This window comes from Pan troglodytes, chromosome 5, assembly GCF_028858775.2.
Source record: "Pan troglodytes isolate AG18354 chromosome 5, NHGRI_mPanTro3-v2.0_pri, whole genome shotgun sequence".
NCBI lineage: Eukaryota > Metazoa > Chordata > Mammalia > Primates > Hominidae > Pan > Pan troglodytes.
The window spans coordinates 41,748,210-41,769,684 of NC_072403.2; the positions used below are offsets into that span (position 1 = coordinate 41,748,210).

At 39.3% G+C, this 21,475-nt stretch overlaps 1 protein-coding gene across 5 annotated transcripts in view; it reads right to left on the reverse strand.

Annotated features, from left to right (window-relative positions):
- Nucleotides 1–21,475, reverse strand: part of SRPK1 (SRSF protein kinase 1) — an 87,313-nt gene that overhangs the window by 44,268 nt on the left and 21,570 nt on the right. For all 5 annotated transcript variants that reach the window (XM_001172595.5, XM_054685729.2, XM_009451126.5 and 2 more), the window contains 4 exons: nt 12,657–12,775; nt 10,568–10,676; nt 9,774–9,861; nt 8,474–8,561 (listed from right to left, as the gene is read on the reverse strand). In XM_001172595.5, the coding sequence (XP_001172595.3) occupies nt 8,474–8,561; nt 9,774–9,861; nt 10,568–10,676; nt 12,657–12,775 (404 nt within the window). The remainder of the gene's footprint in view (nt 1–8,473; nt 8,562–9,773; nt 9,862–10,567; nt 10,677–12,656; nt 12,776–21,475) is intronic.

Sequence of the window (21,475 nt, forward strand, 5' to 3'; positions counted from 1 at the left end):
TAATAAACTGCCAAAATGTCATACAGATCCTGACTCAAGTAAGAATCGTAAACTAGAGAAGAGTCTGAGAAGATGGTGGAGTAAGAAGCCACCAGAAATCTGTTTCCCCACCTAGACAACCAATGCATTGGCAGAATCTGTCTAATGTGATTCTTAAGAAACTCTGGAGTCTACTGAGGGCTCACAACTTCCTGAAGAAGAGGCTTGGATAATAAATTATTGTAAATGTTGGTCAATTTCAGCTCTTAGCACAGTGGCAACCACCTATCCCCTAATCCTATAGCAAGCAGCCCTGCACACAGTTTGTTGGAGCCATGGTGGGCAAAAAGGATCCTGCCCCAAGTACCAGAGAGGCGGGTGGCCATTTTTGTAACCCCCCTCCATTGTTTTAAGCCCCTCTTCTGGCTCAAGTGATCTTGCAAAGATTTAAAGGGCCAGTGCCCTATTTCCTCTCCTTCAATTTCTTTCTTTTTCCCCTTTGGGAGCCAGACATTAAGACTAGGACATTTACGGCCAGGTACAGTAGCTCACACCTGTAATCCCAGCACTTTGGGAGGCCAAAGTGGGCAGATCACTTGAGGCCAGGAGTTCGAGACCAGCCTGGCAAACATGGTGAAACGCTGTCTCTATTAAAATTACGAAAATTAGCCAGGTGTGGTGGCATGCACCTGTAATCCCAGCTACACGGGAGGCTGAGGCAGGAGAATCGCTTAAACCCAGGAGGCGGAGGTTGCAGTGAGCTGAGACTGTGCCACTGCACTCTAGCCTGTGTGACAGAGACTCTTGTCTCTAAATAAATAAATAGACTAGGACATTCAAAAGCAACTGCATATAGAGGGAAAATCAGAAAGTGACTGCGCATGCCCAGGGAAAGATGCAGACTGAGCAAAGACCTTTTGTTTACATCTCAGGCTGATCCTTGGAAGAGAAAGACTACATAAGAAAAACAAATACAAAAACAAAACAGAGCCAGGTACAGCAGCTCATGCATGTAATCCCAGCACTTCGGGAGGCTGAGGCAGGATGACTGCTTGAGCCCAGGGGGTTGAGACCAGCCTGGGCAACATAGCAAGACCCCATGTCCACAAAAAATAAAAAATTAGCTGGGTGTGGTGGCATGCAACTGTAGTCTCAGCTATTTGAAAGGCTGAGGCAGGAGGACTGCTTGATTCCAGGACATCAAGGCTGCAGTTTAAGTCATGACTGTGCCACTGTACTCCAGCCTTGGCAAGAGAGTGAGATCCTGTCTCAAAAAAATAAATAAATAAAAATAACAAACCCCATCAAACCTTAGGGATATGGCCAAATCTAATTTCCAGAGTTACCATATTAGATTTAAATGTCCAGTTTTCAAAAGAAAATCACAAGGCATATGAAGAAATAGTTAAGTACAGCATATTCAAACGACAAAAATAAATCAACAGATACTGTCCCTGAAAAAGACTTGATGCAGACCTACTAGATAAAGACTTTAAAACAAATGTCTTAAAGATGCTCAGGCCAGGTGTGGTGGCTCATTCCTGTAACGCTATCACTTTCAGAAGCCAAGGCAGGAGGACTGCTTGAACCCAGGAGTTCAAGACCAACCTGGGCCACACAGTGAGACTCCATCTCTACAAAATTTTAAAAATTAGCTGGGTGTGGTGGCATGCACCTGTAGTCTGGAGGCTTAGGCAGGAGAAGTACTTGAGTCTGGGTAGTCAAGGCTGATGTGAGCTGTGTTCGCACCACGGCACTCTAGCCTGGGTGGTGTGAAGACCTTGACAGAGCAAGACCTTGTCTCAGAAAAAAAAAAAAAAAAAAGCTCAAAGAACAAAAGGAAGATGTGGAGAAAGTCAAGAAAACAATATATAAACAAAACGGAGATATTAATGAGGATAAAAAAAAAACTAAAAAGAAACCAAAGGAATTCTGGTGCTGAAAAGTACAATAACCAAAATGAAAAAATTAACTAGAGGGATTCAAAGGCAGATTTGGGTAGGCAGAAGAAAGAATCAGCAAACCTGAAGTTAGGGTGATGGAAATTATCAAGTGTGAGGAATAGAAAGAAAAAAGATTGAAGAAAAGTGAAGAGGCTTAAGGGACCTGTGGGACATCATCGAGTAGACCAAATATACACTGTGGCAGTCCCAGAAGAAGAATAGAGGAGGGGGCTGGGCACGGTGGCTCACGCCTGTAATCCCAGCACTTTGGGAGGCCAAGGCAAGTGGATTACTTGAGGTCAGGAGTTCAAGACCAGCCTGGCCAACATGGTGAAATCCCATCTCTACTGATATACAAAAATTAGCTGCGTGTGGTGGTGTGCACCTGTAATCCCACCTACTTGGGAGGCTGAGGCAGGAGAATGGCTTGAACCCGGGAGGCAGAGATTGCAGTGAGCGGAGATTGCACCACTGCACTCCAGCCTGGGTGACAGAGTGAGACTCCATCTCAAAAAAAAAAAGAAAGAAAGAAAGAAAGAAAAAAAAGAAAAGAAAAGAAGAAGAAATGGCCAGACAGAATATTTGAAAAAAAAAAACAATGGTTGAAAACGTCACAAATTAGATGAAAGACATGAATCCAAGAAGCTCAATGAGCATTAAGCAAGATGAACTCAAAGAGACCCACATCAAGACACATTATAATCAAACTTTTGAAAGATTAAGAGGGAATCTTGAAAGCATCAAGAAGAGTGACTCTTCACATACAAAGGATCCTCACTAAGATTATCAGCAAGTTTCTCATCAAAAATTTTTGGAGGCCAGAAAGCAGTGGGCCAATATATTTGAAATACTAAAAGAAAAATAATGTCAACCAAGAATCCTATATTAAGAAAAACAGTATTTCAAAAGTGAGAGAAAAATTAAGACATCCCATGTAAACAGAAGCTGAACGAGTTCATTACCAGATGTGCCCTGTAAGAAATGGTCAAGGGAGTCCTATAAGGTGAAATGAAAAGACACTAAACAATAACACAAAGCCAGGCATCCATATGAAGAAATAAAGATTATCAATGAAGGTAAATACTTGAGCAATTATAAAAGCTAATATTGTAATAATGGTTTATAACTCCTCTTTTTGTTTTCTACATGATTTAAAAAACCAATATGTCAAAAAATAATTAGTCTAAAAGCTAGTATGATTATAACTTTGGTTTGGTAGAATACACATATAGATATAGATATAGATCCAACTATATGCTGTCTACAAGAGACTCACTTTAGATCCAAAGACACAAACAGATTAAAGTGAAAGGCTGAAGAAAAGATTCCATGCAAATAGTAACTGAATGAAATCAGGGGTGGCTATACTAATATCAGACAAAATAGATTTTCAATCAGAAAAAGTTATAAGAGATAAAGAAGGACATTATCTATATTAATAAAAGGTTCAACAAACCACCAAGAAGATATAACAATTATAGACATTACATACTTATTAAAAGACCACCAAACTATATAAAACAAAAACTGACAGAATTAAAGGGAGAAATAGTTCTACAGTAATAGTTGGAGATTTTAATGCCACACTCTCAATAATGTATAGAACAAGCAGACAGCAGATAAGCAAGGAAATAGAGGACTTAACACAATAAACCAATGAGATCTAATAGCCATTTAACAGGTATAGAGCTTCAGTTTTACAAGATGAAAAGTTATGAAGATGGATGATGGTAATGACTGCACAATTTTATGTTATGTGTATTTTACCACAATAAAGAAAAAATTAGACCAAAGAGGAAGAAGAACAAGAACAATAAGAACAACCAGTAGTAGCAGTAGTAGTAGTAGCAATAGTAGTAGTAGTAGTAGTAGTAGTAGTAGTAGTAGTAGTAGTAGTAGCAGCAGCAGCAGCAGCAGCAGCAGCAGCAGAAGAAGAAGACGACAAAAAGAAAATAAAGCACAAGACATTTGGTGAGACTGAAACACTGACTAGAGAAACTTGTGACTAAGAAACTGGTCCCAATTTCTTTTTTTTGGTATAATAATTGCATTCAGGTTATCTTTTTATTTAACAAATCTTTTTGTCAGAGAATGCATCTTGTTGTGCCACCCACACTGGAGTACAGTGGCACTATCATAGCTCACTGCAGCCTCAAACTCCCAGGCTCGAGTGACCCTGCTGCTTCAGCCTCCCAAGTAGCTGGGACTACAGGCATGAGCTACCATGCCTGGCTAGTATTTTTTTATTTTTGTAGAGACAGGGTCTTGCTATGTTACCCAGGCTGGTCTTGAACACCTCAGCTTTGCAAGGTGCTGGGATTATAGGCATGAGCCACAGTGCCTGGCTAGGTTATATTTTAAGAGTCCTTGTCATTTAGAAATACATTCTAAAACAATTACAGATAAAATGTTTAAGATTGGCTACAGAATTATCAGGAGGTACAGACAAAACAAGATTGGCTATAAGTTGATAACTCCTGAAATGGGTAATGGATCTGTGGGGATTCATTAAACTATTTCTACTTCTTTACATTTGAAATTTACCAATGATTCTGCTGAGAAAAAAAATTTCCCCCCCCCCCAGATGGAGTCTTGCTCTGTCACCCAGGCTGGAGTGCAGTGGCATGATCTCAGGTCACTGCAACCTCCGCCTCCCAGGTTCAAACCATTCTCCTACCTCAGCCTCCCAAGTAGCTGGGATTACAGGCACGTGCCACCACGCCTCGCTAATTTTTGTATTTTTAGTAGAGATGGGGTTTCGCCATGTTGGCCAGTCTGGTCTTGAACTCCTGACCTCGTGATCCGCCCGCTTTGGCCTCCCAAAGTGCTGGGATTATAGGCGTGAGCCACTGCACCTGGCCAGGAAATTTTTTTAAACAAGCAATTAAATAGGCTGGGCATGGTGGCTCATGCCTTCAATCCCAGCACTTTGGGAGGCTGTGGCAGGTGGATTGCCAACATGGCAAAACCCCGTCCTGCTAAAAATACAAAAACTAGCTGGGCGTGGTGGTGTGCATCTGTAATCTCAGCTACTCGGGAGAGTGAGGCAGGAGAATCGCTTGAACCTGGGAGGCGGAGGTTGCAGTGAGCCGAGATTGCGCCATTGCACTCCAGCCTGGCCAACAAGAACGAAACTCTGTCTCAAAATAAATAAAAATAAAAAAGCAATTAAATAAAAAAAATTATCAAAACAAGATTATTTAAAATGCAGATTACTTAAAAAGACTAAACATAAAATAGGATTGTAAAGCTATTCTCTTATGTTTCTAGCTTCCATCTGCTTAATTTTTATTTGTTGAGAGAAGTATTACAATTTGAAAATGTTTTAATTTGTAAGCAGTGATATTAAAATGACCAAACATATAGTAGCTTAAAAAAAAACTTGACAAAACATCATAATCAAGTGGCAAAAAGGAAGAGCCAAATAATTTGAGTGAAAGAAAGCTAATGAGTAGCAATCAGAGGCACTAGTAATTGAAATCACAAGGTTACTTTTCTTTTTTTTGAGGCGGAGTCTTGCTCTGTCGCCCAGGCTGGAGTGCAGTTGGCGCTATCTTGGCTCACTGCAATCTCCTCCTCCCAGGTTCACGCCATTCTCCTGCCTCAGCCTTCTGAGTAGCTGGGACTACAGGCGCCCGCCACCACGCCCAGCTTTTTTTTGTATTTTTAGTAGAGATGGGGTTTCACCATGTTAGCCAAGATGGTCTCGGTCTCCTGACCTCGTGATCCGCCCACCTCGGCCTCCCAAAGTGCTGAGATTACAGGTGTGAGCCACTGCACCCGGCCCACAAGGTTATATTTTTAAAAAAATCTAATGGGGAGACAGTGTAAAGAAAATAACAAAAGGCTGAAAATAAAAGGCTTATGTTATTAAGTAAGCACATTTAGGGCACATTATGAATAAGAGGAGCTAGCAAAACAGACAGTATACAGCATGAAAAAAAAAGTATCCTAAAGACATAGGAGGTCATATAGGTAGACAATAATGACTGGCTAATGTCAACATTATATAGAGAAACCAACTGTCCTCCTTCTTAATCATTCTTTGCCCCTCACTCTCCAGGCAAGTAGAGTGAGCCAGTTTATATGGAATTCTGTAAGAACTAACTTCCTAGTTTAGGGTCCTTTATATTTTAATATGAGAAACGATAGTGGTCCAGAGAAAAAAACGCCTGAACAAACATACACACGAATGTGGATGTACTGCTCTGTGTGGGTATGTTATGTTGGGAAAACAGATAGAGGCAGGAGAGTGACATGAGCCATTACTAACCCTTAACATAGTGTTTTGAGTTATATCCTTTCAATCTCTAACAGTAGTAAATAATGCAGAAGCAAAGACAGCTGGGAGATAAGGATGAAGAAAGACAGGAAAAAATGGCTAAGAATAAATGGAGAAAAGAATAAAATAGGGAATCAATGGACAGAAGCTACAGAGAAACCACCTAGCAATGTTTGAAAAATATCTTGGGGGCCAGGCGCAGTGGCTCACACCTGTAATCCCAGCACTTTGGGAGGCCGAGGCGGGCAGATCACCTGAGGTCAGGGGTTTGAGACCAGCCTGGCCAACATGGTGAAACCCCATCTCTACTAAAAATACAAAATTAGCTGGGTGTGGTGGCATCCACCTGTAATCCCAGCTACTCGGGAGGCTGAGGCAGGAGAATCACTTGAACCCAGGAGGCAGAAGTTACAGTGAGCCGAGATTATGCCATTGAACTCCAGCCTGGGCAACAAGAGTGAAACTCCATCTCAAAAAAAAAAAAAAAAAAGAAAGAAAAAAGAAAAAGAAAAAGAAAAATATCTTGGAACTTGAAATTCAAACCTACTAAGATATTTCAATAGTTAAAAAGCCTTCTTTGCTTAGTTAGGGTCAAATAAAGGTACTCAGCATTACGAGGGAGATTTGAGAGTATTTCTATAGTTTTACTTGGAACTTTTGCAAATTAGTAAAGAAATCTGGAACAATGACAAACATTGCAAGATTAAATAATAGAAAAAACAGATATGGCCATCACGACACCCTGTGTAGGTTTTTAAAAAATTCCTTGGTTAGAATTCTTAATTCTTTGAACACACACACACACACACACACACACACACACACACACACACAGAGAGAGAGAGAGAGAGAGAGAGAGAGAGAGAGAGCGAGCCATCTACAAAGTGACCACAATAAGCACAAGATACTGTTTTAAGATGGTTGCAGCAGTTTTCCTTAGACATCTGGGTAATCTGTGATTTGTATTTTTCTAAGAAATGACTCAGAATTGACTTTAGAACAATAGTCTTTCCACATTATCAGCTGTTCTCTCTCCTTTCCCATCCCTTCCTTCCTGCTTCTCTGTTCAAATCTCTTCCCATAGTCTACATGAAACTACAGTCATATGTAGTCCTGTCTCCTTTAAATACAAAAAGATCAACAGCAATTAGGAATGTGCATTAAAGGAAGCTAAACATGCATGAAAAGTAAAATAATGTATGAAATGTCTTTATACATTTTAAAAACAGCTTATAAACAGGTGATTTTAGATTTATCCAATCTAAGTAAGATTCGACTTCATCTTTTACTGAAAAATCTGATTGACCTTTATAAGCACAGCTGTTGCAATAACCTTTCCATTAGCTCACCGCACGTCACTTTGATACCTGTGAAGAAAATCAGCTATGGTTCCTTTCAATTCTACAGTTCTAAAACATCCAGATAAAAACATAAAACAAGTCAGTTTTTCATTATAATAGAACGTGAACAATTACACCCTTTTAGACTCTAAACATAAACTACATTCACAGCCTCTTCAAAGTTGAGGCTTAGTATAATAAATACAATCATACCTTAAATTGTTCATCCAGTTTCTTTCTTCCTTTCTTTTTCTTTCTCTCTTTTTCTCTTTCTTTTAGACAGTATCTTTTTTTTTTTTTTTTTAGACAGAGTCTGGCTCTGTCCCCCAGACTGGAGTGCAGTGGGCTCAATCTCGGCTCACTGCAACCTCTGCCTCCCCAGTTCAAGTGATTCTCCAGCCTCAGCCTCTCCAGTAGCTGGGATTACAGGAGCCTGCCACCAGGCCCAGCTAATTTTTGTATTTTGGTAGAAACAGAGTTTCACCATGTTCGCCAGGTGGGTCTCGAACTCCTGACCTCAGGTGATCCACCTGCCTCGGCCTCCCAAAGTGCTGGGATTACAGGCATGAGCCACCGTGCCCGGCCTACTCAGTATTTTTCATAAGAAATTACTTCCCTTAAAGTTTCTGTGCTAACTGACAAAAATCATAGACTCTTTACTTAGTGATACAACGCATTTTCTAAAAGTTTCCTTTGATTTCGCTTTAATTTGCCTGAAAAGAGGACAAGAAGCTTAAAGCAATATTCTGAAAAATCACACCACACAAAATTAGACAAAATTCAGATATGTGTTCAGAAGTGTACAATAAAAGAGGTAATTTTATTATAGTTTGCCTTAGAAAAGACACCAAGGCCATCTACACAACAAATCTAGTTCCTTTCTTTGGGATTGGGATGATTTATTCTCAAATAGGTTTTTAAAAGGATACGTGTTCCATTAACTCCTGATATTTTAAAGTCATCTAGTAGTTGAACAACCATTTCTCTATTTGGATCATTAGGGTCTGAATTGCGAACCTGTAGTGGGGAAGAGACAGTGTTTAGCACAAGGTAAAGCATGGAAATAAACCAGATGGTAGGGGAAGAATACTTACAGCAAATTAACTATAAGAAAGAGCTCACATAAATCTATTTTTAAAATATACTAAAATTTCAATAGCTTTAATGGAGAAAAATCTTAAATAGTCAATTCATAAGAGGAAATACAACCAACAGGAACTATTTTTCTAATTAAACTATTTTGCTCCCTGATATCAATCAAAGTGTGGCCTCCAAATTAACTGATGATTACCAGGCTATGAGGAACTAAGAAGATTTTGCAGGATGCAAATCAACTACAGCACTAACCACACTGTTTTTTTCAGCGGACATTTTTTTTTTCATGGAAAAACTTTCTCAATGAAGAAAACAGTATGTTGATTTACTTTTGGGTAGGTACAAGGCTCCTTATCTTGTCACAAACGGACATTCTGAAAAGTACTGTCTTAAGCCAGATGCAGTGGCTTGTGCCTGTAACCCCAGCTACTCTGGAGGCTAAGGCAGATCACTTGAGGCCAGGAGTTGAAAATAAAAAAGAAAACTACTGCCATAGAAATCTCCTGGTGCAACATTCTCACTTTATGAATAAAAAATCTGAGACTCAGAAAGAAAAAAATGGTAACATGGAGGACATACCGGGGTAAAGGCAACCTAAACCCAGGTTTTCTAATTCTGAGTTTAAGTTCCTTCTACCACACTGGCATATTCCTAATTTAAAACAGAACTAAAAATACATTTTTGATAGAATTTATCTCAGTTTCCAGGTATAAATGGAATCAGTAAATACAGTATTTTTATATTATGTATTCTATAACATATTTGAAAAACAACAAAAAAGATGCTATATATTTATTTACACAACTTTCCTTTTAACCATTGTAGGAAAAAAAAACATTATGACAGTAGCTACCTGGCCTGTAAAACATGCTCAGTGAATATTTTTATTCATTTGAAAGGTTTTTTTTTGGTTCATGCGTGTAAGAAGAATTCTCATTATAGCATTTGCCACCAGTTCCCTACTACATGCATGGTATGTGTAAATATTGTTGTCTTCCTTTACCTCTTTAAGGTTACTAGAACTTTATAGAGAAAATTATCCATGCTAAAGAGTCTCCACTTGGTGTGTTTTTATTCAATGAAACTTGATTTATTTATAATTCTTCACATTCATACATATAATCTAATACTCACTGACTTCAGCAACCGGATTTCATCTAGTGCTGTTTCAGTGTAATGTTCAGCACTTTTAACTACTTTCATTGCCACAAATTTCTTCCCCCTAAGAAACAAACACAGGCAATTAAGACTACATAGCCTACCCTTACTTTAGGAAGCTAAGATTTAGCTTTAAGATGGTTAAAAAGGACAAATATTGATTTCACGTTTCCCTGTAGCCCAAACAAGCTACTTCTATGGGAACATTTATACTTGTTAATGACACTAACTGGCCAGATTTCATTTACAGGAAGAATAAAAAATCTGTTCTCAGATGATCTCAGTTGTTGAACATTTTCTCTGAGTTAAAATCCTTCTTTTGAATATCTCCCTGAGTTACAAGCAAAACTGCAAAATGAGGATAAATAAGGGGAAAGATATTACCAAATTCCAAGTGTTCTGTGTATATATCTGTATATAGGCAAAAACTAAAAGGTTAAAAGCTGTAATATTTTCCCATAGGCAGCCAGAAGAAATACTTCGGTGAAAAGAAAATGATAAAAATCACAAAAAAATCAAACGACAAAAGCTTTACCAGCATTATTAATTTAATCACTCCTGTCTCTATAGTAGAAAGGGAGATACATAATACTGATTCTTCACGAAAGAAAAGTGGTTTCTCCAAGAATACAGAGACTATTGCCAACAACAAAATTCTGATAAATGAATCAGGCTAGAGACAGATTGAAGCCTGGATCAGCAGTGGAAACTCAGACAAACACATTTAGACATCATCTAACTAATTCTTTTACAGAACCACTAAAACTTACTGAATATCCCATGATAACCATACTGTTGAAAAGTGTCCCCAGCCTAACTTTCGGATCACATGGTATCTCCCATTGAATAGATCTCCAATTTTCACAAGATGATAACCTCCTGGAAGAAACAGGGGAAATATAATCAGAAAAACCAGGATGAGAAACAATGGTAAGAAAAGGCATTTTTACATCACATTTTTCAACATCTATATACCTTTTATCAATAAAAAGTTTCTTTTATACAATCAATTCAACAGAAAAAAATCTTAATAGTCAAATCAGCCACATAGTATTACTGAATTCATGTTATTAAAAAAAGTGAGTAAGATTAATGATTTAGATTGAGCCTACAACAGTCTCATCCAAAAACAATAAAAAGGTTGTATATCATGATATTCTTGTCTCTCAATAATTCAATAGGTTTATCTAAACATATATATCTATTTACAATTACAGTCTCAGGTGTTTTTTAGGAGACAGAATAATTCGGTTTATTTAGCAAAAAAAAAAAAAAAAAGCAAGTAAGCAAACGGGATTTTCTCTAAATAAAAACAAAACAAAACAGCCCAGGCACGGTGTCTCATGCCTGTAATCCCAGCACTTTGGGAGGCCAAGGAGGGCGGATCATTTGAGGTCAGGAGTTCGAGACCAGCCTGGCCAACATAGTGAAACCTGTCTCTATTAAAAATACAAAAATTAAGGCTGGGCATGGTGGCTCACGCGTGTAATCCCAGCACTTCGGGAGGCCGAGGTGGGTGGATCACCTGAGGTCAGGAGTTTGAGAACCAGCCTGGCCAACATGGTAAAACCCAGTCTCTACTAAAAATACAAAAATTGGCCAGTGTCATGGTGCATGCCTGTAGTCCCAGCTACTCAGGAGGCTGAGGCAGGAGAATCGCTTGAACCCAGGAGGTGGAGGTTGCAGTGAGCTGAGATTGTGCCACTGCACTCCAGCCTGGATGACAGAGCCAGACTCTGTCTCAAAAAACAAACAAACAAACAAACAAACAAAAAACAAAAAACGGCAAGGCGCGGTGGCTCACCCCTGTAATCCCAGCACTTTGGGAGGCTGAGGCAGACGGATCACAAGGTCAGGAGATCGAGACCACCCTGGCTAACACGGTGAAACCCTGTGTCTACTAAAAAAAAAAAATACAAAAAATTAGCCGGGTATGGTGGCGGGCGCCTGTAGTCCCAGCTACTCGGGAGGCTGAGGCAGGAGAATGGCATGAACCCGGGAGGCAGAGCTTGCAGTGAGCCGAGATCGCACCAACTGCACTCCAGCCTGGGCGACAGAGCGAGACTCCGCCTCAAAAACAAAAAAACAAAAAATCCCAAAAATTAGCCAGGCGTGGTGGTGGGTGCCTGAGGCACAAGAATTGCTTGAACCCAGGAGTCAGAGGCTGCAGTGAGCTGAGATCGTGCCACAGCACTCCAGCCTGGGCAGCTCTGTCTCAAAAAAACAAAACAAAAAAACCCCTAAAAAACCAGAAAACAGAAGAAGGCCTGAAAAGGCTGCCAACAGTGGCAAGAATCAAGGTATTTTCATATTTATCTTTGTCAGCTGAGAATAAGAAGGACCACATTCTTCTAGATGGTATGATACATTCCATTTTGTCTTCCTACCCAAAGACTCTAGAAAGTCTCATCAAGAAACAGAAAAGATTAACAGGCAACCTGATGACACCATTTAAGTGTCTGTCATTCCAGTTTAACTTAACAGCCATCACTATGAGAAAAAAAGTAGTAAGAAGGTATTTTGTAAAAATCTATATGCCAAAATGTTATCATTGGTTATATGTGGCTGATAGCATTGCAGAAGTCTTTTACTTTCTTTTCTGTTTAACACAGCTCTGAAATTTTCTAAGGTAAATATGTATTATAATTTTTAAAGAGGAAAAAGGTAAAAACATTTAATATAAAATCAGGCTTTGATAAATTAAGTCAGACTAAGAACAAATACTATTTCCTATGTTTTAGAGAAAAGGATACAAGTAAACAGCAATAAAAATGTGTTTATGCTGATAGATCAAACATCCAAATGAGAAATTGCAAATAGATGGCTCATGTCTCACTTCATACCTCTTTATGAACTTACCTTTACAATAATCATTAGGATCTTCTTGCTCATCATCATCAGATCCCAGAATCTCCTCTTCCTGCTCTGGTAGATCACTCTCAGAGTGGGGAGCAGAGCCTCGGTGCTGAGTTTCAGATCTAAGAAATGATACAAAAATGCCCATTCCATTTGGACAGAAGAAAATAAGACATTATCAAATGCGGCCCTCCCCACAAAAAACTAAACTTTCAGATAATATGAACAGAGTATTACCAAGTGGCAGCCTAGGAAAATATTAGCTGTAGTTTTACCTCATGTTAGAAAAATACTTTTTAAAAACTTCAGTACATAATAAATAAAATCTGAAAAATATTAAAAAGAACAAAGGAGAAAAATTACTTGAATCTCAATATCCAAACATAATCACTGATAAACTACTGACTCTTCTTCCATTATGTTGCTGTATCTTCATAAAAATATTTATCTGTAATCACATACTACATAAACAAATTTGCATCTGGCTTTTTCTATTACAAACTTTTTTCATTTCTATGAAATCTCTTAAATCTTAACATGGAGGCCAGGCATGGATGGTGGCTCACATCTGTAATCCCAGCACTTTGGGAGGCCGAGGTGGGTGGATCACCTGAGGTCAGGAGTTCGAAACCAGTCTGGCCAATATGGTGAAACCCCATCTCTACTAAAGATACAAAAAATTTGCCCAGCGTGGTGGTGGGCACCCCACGCTGTAATCCCAGCTACTTGAGAGGCCGAGGCAGGAGAATTGCTTGAACCCGGGAGGTGGAGGCTACGGTGAGACAAGATTGTGCCATTACACTCCAGCCTGGGCAACAAGAGCGAAACTCTTACTCAAAAAAAAAAAAAAAAAAAAAAAATCTTAACATGCTTCCCTTAGAAGTATCACTGCTTACTTTGGCACATTCTGCTCAGCTGGACATTTATTTCCAATTTTTCACTACTAAAAATATAGTTGTTGAATACTTTTGGATAATCTTTATTCTGTAATTAGAATTATTTCCCTAAAATTAAACTACTAAGTAGGGGTTAAAACATTCCTATTTATAAAAACAACATGTTAAATGTGGAAAATTTGGAAAACACTTGTTTCAAGGCATACCTAATCAGAACAACTATTAACATTTTGGAATATTTCCTTCTAGTCAGTGGCCATGAATGCTTCGCTTCTAATGATTTTTATGTAGTATGACTGCTTCCCAAAAAGGTTGTACTAAGTTACATCCCCACCAGCCACACATGGGCTTTTGGTATTTAAGTACTACCTCATTCTGAAAACTTAGCTTATTTGATAGGTAAAAATCATATTTCATTTTATAATGCATTAAAAATATTTACTGATTTCCTTCTCTATATGTCTTCAATTAGTTATATCACAACTTTTGTGCACTGAGAAGTTCAAGCAGCATAAAAACCTGAATTTACATTCAGGCTCTGACACTTATTAGTTGCCTGTCTTCTAGGACCTTTAAGCAAAAAAAGCAGGGTACCTCTGGGCCTCATGCCTGTAATCCCAGCACTTTGGGAAGCTGAGGCAGGTAGATCATTTGAGGCCAGGGGTTTGAGACCAGCCTGGCCAACATAAAGAAACCCCATCTCTATTAAAAATACAAAAATTAGCTGGGTGTGGTGGCAGGCACCTGTAATCCCAGCTACTTGGGAGGCTGAGGCACAATAATCACTTGAACTCAGGAGGCAAAGGTTACAGTGAGCCGAAATCGCGTCACTGCACTCCACCCTGGGCAACAGGGCAAGATTCTGTCTAAAAACAACAACGACGACGACGACGACGACAACAACACAAAACAAAACAAAAAGGCAGGGTACACAGCATTCCTTTCAATAGCTAAAGGAAAATACATCTTAATTTTAATTTTTCAGTATTTATTTACCTTTTCATCAACCTGTTTCATCAGATTATTTTTTCAAAAGATTCAATTAACAGAAAAGCATTTTAATAGCAAAACCAGTTACATGCTATGACTGAGCTATTTAAGACATAAGAAATACCTTGATGCAACTAATGATTTAGATTTTTGGTGGCCATTCCAACCTTCCTCAATTCTTGATTTTCTTTTTAATCCCCCAGGGTACACAAAATTAGCTATAAAACTGCATGATTCAATGTTCATTGTAACTGAAAACATGTCTTTGGGAAATTTATTTAGTAATACACTGGCCCACTTTCCTAAGTGGAAATAAGGAGTCTGAATGAACAACAACATTCTCCAATTTGAGATTAAGATGGAATTCTGAAACAGATTCTCTGATTCAAACTTAATGAAAGTAAATGAAATGGGGCCGGTTGTGGTGGCTCACACCTGTAATCCCAGCATTTTGTGAGGCCAAGGCGGGCAGATCCCTTGAGCCTAAAAGTTCAAGACCAGCCTGGGAAACATGGTGAAACCTCATCATTAAGAAAAACGCAAAAATTAACTGGGCTTGGTGGTGCGTGCCTGTAGTCCCAGCTACTCGGGGAACTGAGGTGGGAGGAATGCTTGAAGCTGCAAGGTTGAGGCTGCAGTGAGTCATGACTGTGCCACTGCACTCCAGCATAGGCGACAGAGCAAGACCTTGTCTCAAAAAAAAAGGGGTGGGGGATGATTAACTGAAGGCTTGTATAATGGAGTTGACACCGTACACTGCACAGCAGACAGACTGGTATTTATCTTGCAGGGGGAAAAAAAGGAGGCCTATTCTCTAAAGAAAATAAACTGGAAAGAACAAATGCTGTTAGTGTGGATGATGCTGCCCCAGAGTAAACTTTTCCAGATTCTGGCATTCAGTGGGACCAAACATCACACAGGTAGCCTCCTAACTATTTACTCTAAAGAAAAAGCTGGCCAGGCATGGTGGCTAATGCCTATAGTCCCAGGACTTTGGGAGGCCGAGGCCAGGAGTTCAAGACCAGCCTGGCCAACATGGTGAAACCCCGTCTCTACTAAAAATACAAAAATTAGCCAGGCGCAGTGGCATGCGCCTGTAATCGCAGCTACTCGGGAGGCTGAGGTGTGAGAATTGCTTGAATCCGGGAGACAGAGGTTGCAATGAGCCGAGATCATGCCACTGTGCTCCAGCTTGGGCGACAGAGCGAGACTCTGTCTCAAATAAAAGAAAAAAAAAGAAAAGAAAGAAAAAGCCTTGCTAGGGACGTAGGGCTATCAATCAGGTCTCTAATGCCTCATCCATAAAAATAAAAGGTGACTAAGGATCATTGAACATTTGAGGAAAGCCCACAGCCCCAAAGACAGAGACCAAGATAAGCAATTGGAAAACTGACCCTAGAAGAGAGATATGCATTCAGGAGAAAGACCAAACTTAAAAACTAGTTAATATGAATAGAGAAATGTTAAATGATGCCGATTTCCATACAGACTATGATGCTCTAGTCTAAAAGATGAGTAAAGTCAGAAAGAAGTTCTAGAAAATAAACTTGACCATTCCCTAAATGTAGGGGGGAAAAAATGCCCACTTATCTCATAATCGCCCATTATCCCGTAATATCTCTACTCAAGATAATAATGCTCAAAAAGAGATGAGACAAACACAATCAAACCAGAAGTTCCCACATCTGAATAACAGAGTTGCAGAAAGAGAAACTTATGAAAATAGAAGAGATAAAATTATTAAAGAAATTCAAGAAATTTCTGGAGATTGAACGGAAGCTCTACTTAATTTTTTATTAGGGAAATTTTTAAATCCCAGTGTTAAGAAGACTCTAAAGGCTTCTAGGTTAAAAAAGCTAGAAGGGCAGTAATTAGACTGTCATCATCTATCTCATCAGAAAGCCAATACACTAAAAGACAATGAGGCAATGACTTCTAAATTCTGAGGATTTTTTTTTTAACCTAGTCTAAGTATCAACAACATTTGAGAGCAGAATAAAGTTTTTCAAATATGGACCAACATTGAAACTTATCTCCCATTCATCTTGTCTGAAGAAGTTACTTGAGGTCAAGAAAACAAAGCAGTAAAACTGAGAAAGAAGACATAGGATCCACAGGATTCTGTTTTACAGATCAAAAACAGAAGAGCCAAAAAGGAAGTTCCAAGAGCACAACTATAGAGAAGGCCTGAAATGCATTTAATCTGACCTAGAGCCAGAGACCAGAGAGCTCTGAGAGATTCCGGGGAAAAAAACAAAGACAAGAAAGTATGCTTGAGACATACTTTCTGGAGGAATCTAACAATATGATAAAAAAGAGGTAACACAAGGGAGAAAAACATAATTACGAATTCCAAGAAACAAACAAAATCTAAACAAAAAAAGTTATGTAATTACAGCACAAGACACAGTCAAAATAACATAAATGCAGATTATTGATTTTCTACTTCAAAATCAACCTAATGATAAAGCACAAAATACCTAATTATGGCTACAAAGTAGAACGTAAGGATTCTTTGTAAACACTGTAAAGATAGAATTTAGGGGCCAGTTGGGAGAGAAAGAAAAGTCCACCAATATTCTCATGTTACGAAGTTAAAGTGCCTACAGTTAATGAAACCAAAAACAAAGGTTGAGGCATATGCTTGTGTGTGTGTGTGTGTGTGTGTGTGTGTGTGTGTGTGTGTGTGTGTGTGTGTGTGTGTTCATCCACAGTTCCTGGCTCGTAACTCCCACAGCCCTTGTTAGTCTTTTGTTATAATGTTGGGGCTCTTCAGGTCTCAAAAGCAGGCCTCAGAAAACAGACCTCCTGCCCTCTTTCACCTGCTCCTTTTTCTTCCCAATGCAGTAACGTAATCCTCCTGTGCCTTTCCATAAAGAAATTATCTGACCTACCTTATCTGATCCTGATTCATAAGATCCCCATTTCAGAGCCCCATACCTTGGGGGAAGGAATGATGCACAGAGAGGCCAAGAATCTGAACAGACAGGCCCTGCTGGGTTTCCATACCCAGTCTATTAGGTCGTACTCTTTTTGTCCAATCACATTTCTACACAGTTGACCATGCTTTGTTCATGCCTATCCAATGAAGTCTTCATGAAAGGCCCAAGAGGATGAAGTATGGAGAGCTTCCAGACAGCTGAATAAGTAGAGATTCCTGGAGGGTGGTACACCCAGAGAGGGCATGGAAGCTCTGCATTCCTTCCCATACCTTAGGCCCTATGCATCTATTCATCTCTATCCTTTGTAATATCCTTTATTTAGAAAAACCAGTAAACATGTTGCCCTGAGTTCTGTGAGCTCCTCTAGCAAATTAATTCAACCCAAGGAGGTGTCGTGGGAAACACAATTTATAGCCAGTTGATCAGAAGCACAGGTAAAACAACCTGGGCTTGCAACTGGCACTGGAAACGGGGGAGAGGCAGTCTTGAGGAGTGAACCCTCAATCCGTGGGGTCTCCAAGAAGACACTGTCAGAACTGAATTGAATCAGAGGACATCTAGCTGGTATCTGCTGCAGAACTGATTGGGTGGTGTATGGCAGGGGAAAAAGTCTCATACATTTGGTCACAGGAGTCTGTGTTCATTGTTGTGGTGTGAGAGCAGACAACAAAACAGTTTGAAGTTTTCCTACTCATGGTATATTAAAGTTATAAAGTAATCAAAATAGATAATAACAAGTGTTGGTGAAGAAGTGAAAAAAACTGGAAACCTTACACATCGCTGGTGGGAATGTAAAACGGCACAACCACTTTGGAAAGTGTGTTAATTCCTCAAAATGCTAAACATTAGAATTACCATATGACCCAGCAATTCCACTTCTAGGTATTTACCAAGAGATGAAAACATGTATCCACACAAAAAGTTGTACATGGATGTTCACAATGCATAGTTGTATGATTTTGTTACCAGTAGTGTTAACCTGAATGGGATCTGGTTACCTTGGAAATGCAGGAACTTATTATGAATGTACTATAAAGTAAAATGCTGACTGATTCCTGGGGACAGGGTGGAATATACAAATACAACATTATTCATAATAACCAAATAGTGGAAATAATCCAAATGTCCACCAACTGCTGAGCGGATAAACAAAATTCATATATCTATACATAAAAAGGAATGATGTACTGATACCTGCTTTAACAAGATGAATGAACCTTGAAAACATTATACTAAGAGAAGCCAGTTACAAAAGACCACATAATCATAAGATTTTATTTACATGAAATGTCCAGAAAAGGCAAATCCATTGAGACAGAAAGTAGATTAGCAGTTGCCAGGGTCTGAGTAAAGCGAGTAATGGTGAGTGACTACTAATGGGTTTGGAGTTTTCTTACAGGAGGATAAAAATGCTCTAAACTTAGATCATGGTGAGATATAACAATTCTGAATATGTTAAAACAATGGAAGTGTACACTAGATGGGTGAATTTATGGCATGCAAATTATGTCTCAATAAAGCTTTAGAAAACTAGGTCCAAATATAGTGCTTTATTGAGAGGAAGAGAGAGATAAAGTGGTGATAGTACAAGTGAACTGTATCTTCCTCAATCATAGCAAGAATTTATGGTAATAGCTAAAGCTGATCAATCAAAGAATAGCAGTAAGTATGCTGGAGATGTGCACGTCTATCCAACTATTAATAAAATAAACAAAAAGCAATGGGTAAAAGTAGTTGCTTTAGGAAGTAGACCTATGTCTAGGGAAAAGGTGAGACAGAGGACTATGTAGCAGTTATTTAATTAATTCATTAATTCATTCATTTATGAGACAGGGTCTCACTCTACCGCCCAGGCTGCAGTGCAGTGGTGCTATCACGGCTCCCTCCAGCCTTGTCCTCCTCAGTTCAAGTGATCCTCCCACCTCAGTCCCAAGTAGCTGGGACTACAGGCGTGCACCACCATGCCTGGCTAATTTTTAAAATTTTTTAGAGATGTGATCTCACTATGTTACCCAGACAAGTCTCAAACTCCTGGGCCCAAGTGATTCTCCAGTCTCAGCCTACCAAATTGCTGAGATTACAGGCATGAGCTACCACACCCAGCCTGTAGCTTTTATTTAAAAAGGCTTCCACTGCGTATTCTATTGGAACAAATTAGACACCTAAATGTCCAACAAGAGGTGGGTTGAATATATTTATTAGCTGCATAGATCACCTGTATGTTTATTTAAATTTGATTACCAATTTGTTCATGTAAGGTAAAACCTGTAATTGCTAAAAGGATCATCTACGCAGGCCAATTGATCAATACATTGCATTATGAATGTTTACTATATTTGAAAATGTATCCATGCAATGAACTTTTAAAGTATTTATAACAGCACAATTCTCAATTCCAAAGATATGGAACCAACCTAAGTACCCATTGATCAACAAACAGATAAAGAAAATGTCGCATCTATACACCATGGAATACCACTCTGCCATGAAAAGGAATGAAATGTCTTTTGCAGCAACTTGGATGGAGCTGGAGGCCATTATTCTAAGCGAAGTAAATCAGGAATGGAGAAAAGCAAATACTGTATGTTCTCACTTATAAGTGGGAGCTAAGCAATCAGGACTTATAGATATACAGAGTGATATAATGGACTCTGGTGACTTAAGGTTGGGGAGAAGATTGGGGGGTTAGGGATAAAAGACGAGATATTGCGTAAAGTGTACACTGCTCAGGTGACAGGTGCACTAAAATCTCAGAATTCACCACTAAAGAACTCATTCATGTAATAAAAACCACCTGTACCCCAAAACTACTGAAATAAAGAAATTATTTTTTTAAGTTATGTATTACTATATTTTTTACAAGTTAATTTATCACAAAATTTAGCCATGCATGGTGGCAGGCATCTGTAATCTCAGCTACTTGGGAGGCTGAGGCAAAAGAATCACTTGAACTTGGGAGGCGGAGGTGGCAGTGAGCCGAGATCATGACATTGCACTCCAGCCTGGCCAACAGAACGAGACCCCATCTCAAAAAAGTTAATTTATCATATTGTCAGGTTCTTCCAGTGTCAAGCATGCCTTCTTCTCTGTTTTCCCTAAAACCTCCCTCTTAAAGCCCTCTGAACTCCAGTTCACATTTTCCAAAACAAAACAAAAATGTCAACAAATCCTACACAGACACCGGGCGTGGTGGCTCACGCCTGTAATCCCAGCACTTTGGGTGGCCAAGGCAAGCGCATCACCTGAGGTCACGAGTTCAAGACCAGCCTAGCCAACATGGTGAAACCCCGCCTCTACTAAAAATACAAAAATTAGCTGGGCATGGTGGCGCGTGCCTGTAGTCCCAGCTACTCAGGAGGTTGAGGCAGGAGAATCGCTTGAACCTGGGACGTGGAAGTTGTAGTGAGCCGGGATCGCACCACTGCACTCCAGCCTGATGACAGAGCGAGACTCCATCTCACAAACAAAACAAAACACTGGTGATCTTTAATGAAGCACAATTAGGCAACCACTATACTCCAAACAGATTTTTTTCCAATGGCCTACAAGACCTTACGTGATCTGTCTCTTCATTGCCCCCTCCAACCCATCTCTCTATACATATCTTCTTAGGCCTGTGCTAAAGTGGCACCCTTTCAGAGAACTTCCTTGACTTTCCTATATGAAACAGCAGTGTTTGCCACATGCCCTCTGCCACTCCCCTTAACCCGCTACTTTTCTTCAGCACTTGGCATTTTATTGTCTTCCTCCAGACACTCCCAGAATGTAAGCTTCAAAAGGGCAGCCTTTTTTTGTTCAATGGCATATCCTAAATGCCTAGAACCGGGATGTGTACAAGGTATTTCTCTTTCGTATTTAGTTATTATTCATTCTTCAGTTAAAGTCCATTACACATCTGCCCCCAACAGAACTAGACTGTGAAGAGCCTTAAATGTCAAGCATTGAAGCACTTTACAAAGAAGGAAGTGCAGCCATTAGAGTGGCCCTACAGAAG